Source organism: Ictalurus furcatus, chromosome 6 (assembly GCF_023375685.1).
Source record: "Ictalurus furcatus strain D&B chromosome 6, Billie_1.0, whole genome shotgun sequence".
Classification (NCBI taxonomy): Eukaryota; Metazoa; Chordata; class Actinopteri; order Siluriformes; family Ictaluridae; genus Ictalurus; species Ictalurus furcatus.
This window is the reverse complement of record NC_071260.1, coordinates 9,777,864-9,790,524: the sequence shown is the minus strand read 5'-3', so window position 1 is coordinate 9,790,524 and position 12,661 is coordinate 9,777,864. Positions and strand designations below refer to the sequence as shown.

Sequence of the window (12,661 nt, the reverse complement as noted above, 5' to 3'; positions counted from 1 at the left end):
TAAGCATTTCAAAGAGAATGACGACAAATGACATAACACTGGAGCAACCAATGGTTCAGTCATTTGGATGGATGAAGTGATTCAAGAGGTTTGATTTAAACTTTCAATAATTTATGAAAACAATAAAAAAAAAAAATAAAAAAAAAATTAAACTCCAAAACAAGTTAATGATGTTTTAGAAATCTTGATATATATCATCACATTCTTATTTCAATCCGTACAGGATTTCGTGGTGGTTTTTTTTGGTTTTTTTTGTGATTGTTGCAGCCAATAAGGTTTGATTTTGCTATGGCTTTTTTTTTTGCTCTAAATTTGCGATGCAACTTGCGAAGTTTTTTGTGCTTTTTTTGTGGAAATCTACTTGAATTGGTGAAATTGAAATTGCAATCGCAAAATCCTGGAGGGACTGTTATTTGAAAGGGGATTAGTGTTGAAGAAGTTTTTAAGCTGTGTGTAAGAAGTATATGAGGGGTTACAATTACTTTAATTCACAATCTTGCATTTTGTTAAGTATAAGCAAGCGATCTAATAAAACATCCAGTGTTATTATAAAGTTTACAAATGCAAAATGTACAACTTATTAAGTACAAAAAAAGATCACGTCTTCCCTATAGCCAGATGCTGATTGATTAGTCAGCATAACCACTAAAGGAATACAATCACTCTACTATGCATCCTGATGTACATGAGGTAGTTATGATACGATTCATGTTTTTGAACTTTTGCCTGGAACACTGCTCGATGGATTGAGTGGCTGATCAGCATCGACACAGAAATAAAATAAAATAGAATTTCTACTTATAAAAATGAAATATAGTAGTGAATTGGCTCTTTCCTTGATTATTTTATGTGCAGGAACCTCAAATCTGACCAACAAGGTCTGATCAAAAAGTTTTAAGACAATCCTTTGCATCGGAAACGCCTCATTAGTGTTTCTATCAGCATGTCACATATTTTAAGAAATATCTAAAATGCTAGGAAGCATAAAATCTGCACTCATAAGATTTAAAAAATATATTATAATATCCATCCATTCATTTTCAGTACCGCTTATCCTACACAGGGTCACAGGGAGCCTGGATCCTATCCAAGGGAACTGTGGGCACAAGGAGGGGGATACCCTGGATGGGGCGCCAACGTATCGCAGGGTACAAGCACACACATTCACCCACCCATTCACATTAAGGACAATTTAGAGATGCCAGTCAGCCTACAACACATATCTTTGGACTTGGGGAGGAAACCGGAGTACACAGAGGGAACCCCCGAAGCATGGGGAGAACATGCAAACTTCTATATTATAATGTATCATTGTTCATATATGGTAGTCTCAGTTGCTAAGGAATTGCTCCTATTACCCATAATGCACTGTGAGCATATTTCAGTTTTAGAGTAATGCTCGAGATCTGCAAGTTTCAGAAGTGAGTTTGAATAATTATCGAATAGTAGACTTCTGCAGCTAGAGCTAGAGCTTTAAATGCTGTTTTTACACTAACTGTTAATAAAACAGACTCCACCCTGTGTGTGCAGTGTTTGCATGTTCTCCCCGTGCTTTGGGGGTTTCCTCCGGGTACTCTGGTTTCCTCCACCAGTCCAAAGAAATGCGTTGTAGGTTGACTGGCATTTCCAAATTGTCTGTAGTGTATGAATGGTTTTGTGAGTGTGTGTGAGATTGTGACCTACAATGTTTTGGCACCCTGTCCAGGATGTCCCCTGACTTGTGCTCCAAGTTCCCTGGGATAGGCCCCAGGCTCCCTGCGACCCTGTGTAGGATAAGCATTATGGAAAATGGATGGATGGATGAATGGATGGATGTTAATAAAACAATTATCTTACAGGATATAATGGTGCAAAGTTCTGGTGTTTTCTTTTCCAACTTGCCTTTTGTGACACTGCATGTACATATAGTGTCTTAATCAACGTTTTTGTTTTTAGTTCTATTGATGACCATTATTTGTTACATGAATTGACTTTTCTATCAAACACCAGCAACTGAGACACACCTTTATTTCCCCTTCAGCTGATATACTTCCAAAGAAGCAAAAACAGAAATCTTCAAATGTTATATGCAGTTCTTAACTTTCATAAATGATTACATTAAAATTATATACCGTATCACGCCTTCTTTTATTTTGTCACGGACACAAAATATTGTCGGTTTGCGTTTGAATGTGCGCTTTTCAACACTGTTACCTGGCTTATTATATGTTTTAGTTTGTACAGACAGTGCCAATCACTGTCTTCACACTGTCACCTGTAATCAAAACTGTTTAATCAGATCTTGTACACATGAGCGTATCCTGTTCTCTCCATATACTGTAAATCGTCTAAAAATAATTTTCCCTTTGTTTGTGATTTCTTAGCTAATGATGATTGGATTATTCTCTCCCAGACATTTAAAAAATAAAGCATTAAATCATGTCTTGTGTACATTTAAATACAATGTTAGAGATGTTAAATCAAAATATCAAATATATAATCAGAATATATGACAAAAAATAAATAAATATGAACACTTTAGCAAATTCAAGAAAATAAATAAATAATCATTAATATATATATATATATATATATATATATATATATATATATATATATATATATATATATATATATATATATATATAAACCAAACAGTTCTAATTCTCAGAAATTAAACAATAAATAGCAGAAAGCAAAAATGAATTGATTAAGAAAATCAGTTAAGGAATCCAGCCCAGTGTGATCATCTCTCTCTCTCTCACACACACACACACACACACATACACACACACACACACACACACATACACACACACTCTGTGCTGGACTATGGTGTTACTGGACTGCAGATGAAGTCTCCTGCTTTTAAAAACAACACAGTGTGAGCTCTAAAGCACACTACATTCCCTGTTGTGTCTCTACATGCTTCAGGTAGGCAATAAAAACTAAAGACCTACTGAGCTACTGCCAATTCTAAGAATTACAGAAAAAGCCCTCGAGTTACACATAAGGGTGGAAAAGATTCTCATGGCTCCATTACTTCCATTATTATTCATAGTTTGGTGATCAGTATTTTTGGTCAATTTTTTGGCAAAACTAAAATAACATGTCGTCCCAGATGCTAATCCGGTTAATACTTGACCATCAGCTATATTAAGAAAATTTATAAGAGACAGATTAAATTCTAAGTGTGTTTAAACGATGGAGTTGCAGTGGATTACCCATAACACATACACACAGCAGTATTAACACTGAGGAACGCGCATTAGAACAAACAGTCTAATGATTGTGCAATGAAAGAGAAATTAGCACTGTGAGGTGTAACATGTAGCCAGAGGTCATGTGTGTTTAGTGTTCCCGTGCTTTCTGTCAGGATTTACCTGCATGTGCTGATTCATGTGACTCATACGAGCCGCTAATTACATGATTAGCTAGCAGGAAAGAACTCTCTAGGTTTGGGACACACACTAATTGTGCTCACTTGAATGTAACAGGCAGCTCCTTGTTTTCACATGTGTTTGTGTGTGTGTGTGTGTAAGTACAAAACCAGTCCACCACAAGATAAGGAAGTAGAGTTTCTGTCCAGTACTGTACGTGATCAAAGGCTTCAGCGGTTGTGTTGGTTTTCCAGAACTACAAAAACGTGGATGGTGATCTCGTGGACAGATGAAGTCTAGATGGAAAGAAAGTCTGAGTGAGCTCAGGATACGCTGTTTTTCCTCCTGACTGAAACAGAACACAGAGAGAAAAGGTTGGCAGATCATGTTACAGGATTCGCTGTGGAATTCACCTCAATTTCCCTTGGCAAAACATCAAGAAAGTGACATTTACATATTACTTTGAAAGATACAGCACATTGGTCCAAAGTAGGGATGTACTGAATAAAATGAATTAAAATAACTGGAATGAAGAGATAATTATGCAATATTGCATGAGCAAGACTGCAGTTATACTGAAGCCTGGGGCTTCATGTCTACGCTGAATCACAGCTGTGTCGATATTCAGTATCGGAGCCATATCTCCCTGGAGTTCTCACCTGGTTTCCCTAAGTAGGGTTGAGCCTGGCCAGTACCTGGATGGGAGATGTCCTCGGAAAAACTAAGGTTGCTGCTGGAGGTGGTATTAGTGATGCCAGCAGGAGGCGCTCACCCTGTGGTCTTTGTGGGGCCTAATGCCCCAGTATAGTGACGGGGACACTATACTGTAAAGACAGCACTGTCTTTCGGATGAGACGTTAAACCGAGGTCCTGACTGTCTGTGGTCATTAAAAATTAAATGCAGTTCTAAAAGCAAGATATTGATATATGGCCAAATGTTTTGTTTATTTTTGCTCCGCTAGTGGAAATAGATTCAATTCAATTCAGTTTAATCACAAAGCAGCTTTACAGAAATATATAAATTCAGGATATAAATATTAAATGTATGAATTTATCCCTTATAAGCAAGCCAGAAGCGATGGTGCCAAGGAAAAACTCCATGAGGAAGAAACCTTGAGAGGAAACAGACTCAAAAGGGAACCTATCCTCATCTGGGTAACACCAGAATATAAATAGTTCCCTTCTATAACTGTGTACTACTACATGGTCAAAAAGTATAACTGTGTAACCAGGAAATTCATTACAGTTTTCACATAAATGCTGCACAACCAAACAAATTAGTGGACTGGATCTATTTACAATATGTTCTAAACAAATACATTATTCTTTTTTTAAGGCAGCTTGCCAGAAAGCCAGAAACAACAAAAAAAAGTTGTTGTGTCAATGGGAGGTTTGAGTAAGAAGTCTGTTTAGTCCGCGCCCATTCTGAATACAGATATTCTGAGTACAGATACGGATACAGGTACAAGTTTTGCTTTACACCGTAAATCCAAAGTGTCGTACAAGTGAGGCAGAAAGAAAGAACACACAAAAGTGAGCATAAATGAGTTAAATACATTGTTCAAGGTCCAAACCCTGGCTCTCCATCAGTGCTGGGATTTCAACTCACAATATTTCAACTAGAACAGAACCCTAACTGCTAAGCCACCACTATCACACACACACACAGTGCACTACTGGGCATGGGAATAGATGAATCTACTTCAAATCAACAAGTCAACATTGCTTGTCCAGCCTTGAACAATCCCAAACTGACTCCTGTTTACGTAACTGTGAGGAGACGACGCCAAGCCTCAATTCATATATGCCCAGTGCTCCTTAGAAAACGCCAAATGGTTGAAGTTAATGTCCTGGTCTCAGCCATTTTCCCAAGCTTTCTTCACTTTTGAGGACACAGAACCCTTTTGTACCTTTTTTTTTTTTTTGCTATTGTTACACTGTGACTTTCCAACCAAATGCACATGCTCCTGAAACTTAATTAGCCGTGGTTGTTAGCACAACACCATTCATCTTGACCTGTATGAACATACGGGACAACACTGATGTAACCAGGGATCATTTCTTTCCACTTCTCATCTAAATGTTATGTAGGACAGTCATCATATACGCACAGTCATACGGAAAGAGTGTCACCTTCAGATTTGAAGTCGATATGTGAAGTGATTGAGGCTTATACAGGTGCATCTAAAAAAATTTGAATATGGTGGAAAAGTTATTTTTTTTCTAACTTTCATATATTTTCTAACTTTTATATATTCTAGATTCATTACGCATAAAGAGAAATATTTCAAGGCTTTTTTTTTTTGTTTGAATCTTAAACGGCTTACAGCTCACGAAAATCAACAATCCAATATCTCAAAATATTAGAATAAAGAATTTATCATACAGAAATGTTGACCTTCTGAAATGTCTGTTAATTTATGCACTCGATACTTGGTTGGGGCTTTAATCCTTTTGCATGAATTACTGTATCAAAGCGACGTGGCATGGAGGCAATCAGCCTGTGGCACTGCTGAGGTGTTCTGGAAGCCCAGGTTGCTTTGATAGTGGCCTTCAGCTCGTCTGTAATGTTAGGTCTGGTGTCTCTTATAATATCTCTGTGGGGTTCGGGTCAGGCGAGTTGGCTGGCCAATCAAGCACAGTAATACCATGATCAGAAAACCAGTTTCTAGTAGTTTTGGCACTGTGGGCAGGTGCCAGGTCCTGCTGGAAAAGGAAATCAGCATCTCCATAAAGCTTGTCAGCAGCTGGAAGCATGAAGTGCTCTAAAATCTTCTGTGCCTCTCCACTCTTCCTCCAGACTCTGGGACCTTGATTTCCAAATGAAATGCAAAATTTACTTCCACCTTTCCCATGATTGTGGTTGTGTGTACTGAACCAGACTGAGAGATTAAAGGCTCAGGAAACCTTTGCAGGTGTTTTGAGTTAATTAGCTGATTAGAGCTCTTCTCAGGTCGACATTTCTGTATTATAAATTCTTTATTCTAATATTTTGAGACACTGGGTTTTTAATTTTAAAGATATAATGATGCTTAACCACAGAATCTACAACCCCGATTCTGAAAAAGTTGGGACAGTATGGAAAATGCTAGTAAAAACAAAGAGGAGTGATTTGTAAATGTACTTTGACTTGTATTTTAAACAATAAATTTATGAAGACAAGGTATTTGATGTTTTACCTAATCAACTGCATAGTTTTTTTTGAAGATAAATGTTTATTTTGAAATGGATGCATGCAACACGTTCCAAAAAAGTTGAGACAGGGGCAATTTAGGACTAATAGCGATGTGACAAGCTGAAATGAGAAGGTGATGTGAAACAGGTGAGGTAATCGTCTAATCATAGTATATAAGGAGTCTCCAAAAAAGGCATAGTCCTTCAAGAGCAAGGATGGGTCGAGGCTCGCTAATCTGCCAACAGATGCGTCAGCGCATAATCCAACACTTTGAGAACAACATTCCCCAAAGACAAATCGGTAGGATTTGGGGCATTTCACCTTCTACAGTGCACAATATAATTAAAAGATTCAAGGAATCCAGTCAAATCTCTGTACGTAAAGGGCAAGGCCGAAAACCACTTCTGAATGCACGTGACAAGATAAAACCAAAAAAAAAGGCTTGAAATATTTCACTTTATTTGTAATGAATCTAGAATATATGAAATTTCCACTTTTTGAATTAAATTATTCGAAAATAACCGAATTTTTCCATGATATTCAAATTTTTTGAGATACACCAGTATAGCTCTATTTGAAAGTACAGATCGTATAATTGGGCCAAAGAAACATGTGATGATTTAGACTTGCAGTTTGTACAATACTAAACTGAAGGCTACAAGCTTCCACTAACTTGTTAGCAGTGATTAAGGTCTACTGATAAGATGGTTATGAGCAAACTTCCGCCACAACGTTTTTCTTGGTTTTCTCTCTGGATCTAAAGCAAGGGCCTTTTGCATCTGTGAACAGAGAGGGAGGAAACGTCTCATCCAAAAATTCCTCAAGGGGCACCTACGACATAAATCAGCAAGTGTTGTCTTGACCTTTGCCCATTAATATATGGTGTAGAGCTGAGGCAGCTGTAAATATATGCCTGTTTACACAGTCTGAAATCCACTTCAGGGTGGACAGTGGAGTGTTTCCCCTGCACTAACACCCCTGACGCTATTAATTTTAATGAAAGAACATGGAGAAATGAACACTATACACTGTGATACAATATGGTGGTCAACAGTTTTCATATTATCTTTCAATGTAGTTAATTAGCAAAGTTAAACATTAATTGTCAGATGATATCAGATCAGATGGTAGCAGCTAAAACAGTAGCAGTTATCTTCAGTCCAAAATCGCTTTCTTCCTCAGCTTGTATTTTATTTTTAAATCACCAAATCTATCAGCCAAATCTGTTTTTAATTATGAAGATTCACAAACTTTCACGATTTTTTGACTACTGGATCATACCATCCTTTATTTGCTGCTGTTGCTGCTGTGGTGGTAGTGCTGCTGAGCCGTTTGCATCTGGTGGTAGTGATGACGTCGCGGGCTCTGCACCCCTCCTCCTCTGATGGTATGACCCGGTGAGCCAGAGGCCGCAGGGTGATGTCCAGCATGGTGTCCAGCGCGAATGGGCTTGGCTATGGGACATACAGTGAAGAATGTTGAGTAAACACTTGGGACAGTAGTATTGTGTTGTATTGTATTGTTGAGGATATGCTATACTAATAAAACTTGTTAAGGTTAAACTCAGGTGTGTTATATTGCTTGAAATATGCTGGGTTGTATAACCACAGAGTACGAACCTTTTTAGTCTAAGCAATTTAATATGCCATCTTCAATTACTTCAAATTGTAATATTGGGTTGTACCCAATCAGTTAATTCCCGAGTTATACTGTCTATGGGTGACTTTATGCCAACCATGGCATGTTACATGGAACCATTCTGATCTCTGTTTATTGAAGAGACAAAACAATTTCTGAGGGCCTTCTGATGACCTTTAATAAGAGTACAAGGTTATAGATCTAAAATCAGTATGCATGACTGTGGAACTGAAAATGACAAAACTGACTCTGGTAGTTCAGCCAAATCAATTCTTAATTACAATAAAGATGAAATCATCTTGTACTGCTAAATTCCCAATAAATGGGAAAATATCGCCCCCTTCTGGCTATAACACTAACAACTAAATACTGTATCATAGTTTGGTACTTTGGTTTTTGAATTAAAGTAGACAAGGTAGACAAGGCAGACACAGGAAAACGGTGGCTTAGTGGCTAGCACATTTGCCTCACACAGGCAGGGTTGGGGGTTCGAGTCCCACCAATGCCCTGTGTGTGCGTGGAGTTTGCATGTTCTCCCCGTGCTGTGGGGGTTTCCTCCCCCAGTCCAAAGACATGGCTGAATGGCATGTCCAAAGTGTCCATAGTGTATGAATGGGTGTGTGAATGGGTTGGCACCCTGTCCAGGGTGTACCCCGCCCCGTGCCCCATGCCTACTGGGATAGGCTCCAGGTTTCCCCTGACCCTGAAGGATAAGCGGTATGATTAGATACTGACCGATCTGTGCTGTGTGGTTCCTCCTGGCCTGGTTTTTGGCCCTGACTGCCTCTTTGATTCTCTCCACCTCTTGCTGGTAGCGCTTGCGGTCTCTCATGGCGTTCTCCTTCGCCTCTCTCAATGACGTCTCGAGGGATTTCACTCGCTCGGCCGTGGCTCGAAGACGCTTCTCCAGCTTAGGCAGCTCGCAGCGCAGCTCTGCATTGTCACGCACCAACTTGAGAGAAAATGTGACAGAATAAAAGTTTGGGGGAAAGTTTATCATTGCCATTGTACGCATATATTATGTGCACACCAAGCCTCTATATCAATACCATACCAAATATCAAGCCTCTTGGGCAGTATGCTATACCTTAAGTGTGTAAGTCTAAGCATATTGTGAAAGTTGTATGCAGTCTGCATACAATGCCACCTTTGGTTTCTTCTGGGGTTTTTTTGGTCAAAGTAAAGTACAATGCAAACCTGTTTGTGGACTTTGGTGAGCTGTTCCAGATTGTTCTCCAGGAAAATGATCTTCTGTTTCAGACCCAGGCTGCCTCCTGCCTCGTCTGAGTCCAACTCTACATTCTATCAGAAAGAAAAGGGTGTCTCAGTGGTTAAGATTCTGTCACAGTGACCTGAAGGTGGTGTCACCCAACTTGTGCCCTATGTTCCCTGGGAAAGGCTCCAGGTTGCCCCACACCCCCGTGTAGGATAAGTGGTATGGAAAATGGATGGATGGATTTCACATTTCCTTGTCCTTTCATTTTTGTCTTATTCACTTTAAGAGAGAGGCTAGGAAGGGAACAACGGTTTATAGCTACTATAACGCAAGTGATAAGAGAAACTAACTAGTTTCGCAGACATTTGTTTTGCAAAAGTACGAAGTGTCATTCTATAATAAATATACATATTTTTCTTTAATACTGTACAGCATACTCAGAATGTCATTCTGACAGGCCGCTGCTTCCTGAAAAGGACACAGTGGTACTGACGGTCCATTAAATAAAGTACGTGAAATAAAGTGCTATATAAATAATGTACCTCATTATCAGGATCTAGTCTTAAACACAGACACCTGTATGTCAATCATTATGACTGTTGAAGTTTCATTTAAATCTTTCAACAGCATGAACACGGATAGGAAAGGGCACATCTGCGAGAGCACTGATTCATTCTTAAGAGTTTGCTTAATCATCAACTGGATGAGGCAATGATGCTTTTACTTCACATTTCACTCAGAGCTTCTAGTGACACCATTTCCTGAGCTTAATGGAAATATCTTCTGTCTTGCTGTTAGAGCATGTACATCCTCATTAGTCATTCAGCTCCTGGCCCTAAAACGCAGACCTGAAGCCAAAAGCACATCTGGAGGAAGAGTCAGCTGGAAGACCCACCCAAATTCTCAGTGGATTAATAGGAAATGTAAGAGTACTAAAGCTACAAAAACTCAAATAACAATGGAAAAACAGAAAGTGGTTGCCAATATGTTGTAATACTTACTGTCCTGACACGTGTGTTAAGATCGTCGATGAAGAGTTTGCGCAGACTGTGGAGAGTTTGGAGCTCTTTTGTCTGGGAAAGCAGGATAAATAATGCCATTAAAAATGTCTGAATTATTAGCCATATTACTATAGTCAGGTGAAATAAAAGCACACTTTTAACTCTGTCTAACTTTCTGATTACAGGTTTATATTGCTAAAATGTATGAAAATAAATAACGTAAATGTTGGTTCCTGATGCGTACTTACCACAGTCTCTTCAAGACCCTTCAGATCCTCCTTGGCCTGTTCTCGTTTCTCATTTAACAAACTAATTACCAGAGACAAAAGATAAACGTTCCTCAAATACAACACTTCACACGCCATCATTTAAAAACTGATCTCTGAACATTGATCTTTCTGGTTATATGGGTTTGTACAGAGACCTCTCTTTCTTGCTCGACTAAGCTGATCATGCTAATCACTCAAAATCACTGCTAATTTTTATGAGCAAGTCCATTTCATGACAAATGGATATTAAAATATACATATACAAATACACTAGAGTGATTTTTTTTTTTCACCCAAATTTAAACCCAGATGTATTTTTGAACATGAAACATTAGCAAAAATAAAGATCACCAACAGCAAACAAGAACATTAGCTTGCTAGGCAGCTGTAAATATTTATCCACAAAAGCTAGCTAGCTAACAGTCAACAAACTGCCCTTCTTCAGTGGTGCAAAAATATTTATTTTAGAATTCAATTCTAAGACATTTTTTTATTATTATTTACAAGTCATTCGTTGACATTAATCTGTTTCCACTTTGGTTTATAGTGTTCTACATTACCCACAATGCCTAGTAGTCAGTCTCCACTACTGATTTCTTACTAATATGATGTGGAATGTTGCCACAAAATGGTGACTCAGAAAACAAGCTGTTTCTCATTTGTTTGTACGATCTAAAAGCGAAACCTGAGCATTATCCCTTACTTTTGAGATTGTTGAAAATCGTTCTCTATTTCAATGGCATTGTAACTATGCTAACTAGCAATGTCCCCCTGTGATATCAGCGCACCAGACAACCTCTATCTTCTCACAGGAATAATGACAATACAGCACTAATTAATAAATTAGCAGCAGAATCGCAAAGCACATCACAAATATTTCATATTTAATGTGTCAGGATGGAGTTGTGCTTGAAGTGATTGATGGGAAAACGGCAGCAATTAATAATCTTCACGAACTATTCGTTCACTTTGGTTCTTTGTTTTGTTAATATTGACGACAAATACCCAAAATGGCACCAACCACACCGTGTGGCATCGACTGAAACTTTCACACATGAGCGTTTCGGTCAGATAGAACTGTGGACTCTTCGTTTTTTTTTTTAATTTAACTTCAACAGTCTACTTACATTAGTTTCTGCAGTTTCTCGTCCTTCTCCTGTTCCTCGTCTCTTAGCTTGTCGTAGTCAGACAAGAGCTTTTTCTGCTCCAGCTGAAGAGACTGGTTCATACTGAGGGGTAAAAACATGGTATAGATTTTTAAGTGTGACAACAATCTAATTCTCACACACAATAATGCTAATCAGTTCTGTTTATGAGATTCAAAGATCAACATCGTTTAATTTAATATCTTAACACTGTTGTGCTAAATAAATAAAGGCTGAGGAAAACTACCAAACTGCTAAAATATTACTACTACTAGATTTGTTGTTAGCCGTTGAGATGGTCTTCTTTTCGCTTGCATGAAATATCTCCTGCAATAAGTAAAAAAAAAAAAATTCTTAACTCTTTCAACTCATCCAGGATCTTTTGCTTCTCGTCGATTTCGTCTCGGAGGCGTGACAGCTGCTTCTGATGGGCCTCACGGTGACTCTCCATCTGCTCCTGCAGCGCTTTCTACACACAGCGAGTTCACAGAAATGGCAAACAAAATCACTCTAATGACTCTTCAAGAGCAGATAAAGTTGTTCACCACAGGTGCAAAAAGATCAGAAAAAATAAGACCTACAGTGGATATAAAAATCTACACACCCCTGTTAAGTTTTTTTTGATGTGAAGAAATGAAACCAAGATAAACCATGTCAGAACGTTTCCCAGCCTCAGTGTGAAATTACAATTATAGAAACATTTTAGGGAAAAAATAGGAAAAATCCAAATACAACAAAAAATCTGTGGGGTGACCTCACAATTTGATGGATTTAGAATGTTTTTGCAAGAAAGAATGGGAAAATACTGCCAAGACAAGATGTGTCATGCTGATCGAGTCTTACCCAAAAAGACTGAGT

At 38.3% G+C, this 12,661-nt stretch overlaps 1 protein-coding gene across 1 annotated transcript in view; it reads right to left on the bottom strand.

The window, feature by feature from the left end:
* Nucleotides 1-3,109: 3,109 nt before the first annotated feature.
* The window catches only part of kif5c (kinesin family member 5C), a 53,666-nt gene continuing 44,114 nt past the window's right edge, over nucleotides 3,110-12,661 (bottom strand). The window contains exons 19-26 of the mRNA XM_053626466.1: nucleotides 12,163-12,272; nucleotides 11,786-11,887; nucleotides 10,638-10,698; nucleotides 10,390-10,461; nucleotides 9,370-9,474; nucleotides 8,908-9,124; nucleotides 7,816-7,988; nucleotides 3,110-3,708 (exon numbers count right to left, since the gene is read on the bottom strand). Coding sequence (XP_053482441.1) covers nucleotides 7,822-7,988; nucleotides 8,908-9,124; nucleotides 9,370-9,474; nucleotides 10,390-10,461; nucleotides 10,638-10,698; nucleotides 11,786-11,887; nucleotides 12,163-12,272 — 834 coding nt within the window. The 3' untranslated portion in view covers nucleotides 3,110-3,708; nucleotides 7,816-7,821. The remainder of the gene's footprint in view (nucleotides 3,709-7,815; nucleotides 7,989-8,907; nucleotides 9,125-9,369; nucleotides 9,475-10,389; nucleotides 10,462-10,637; nucleotides 10,699-11,785; nucleotides 11,888-12,162; nucleotides 12,273-12,661) is intronic.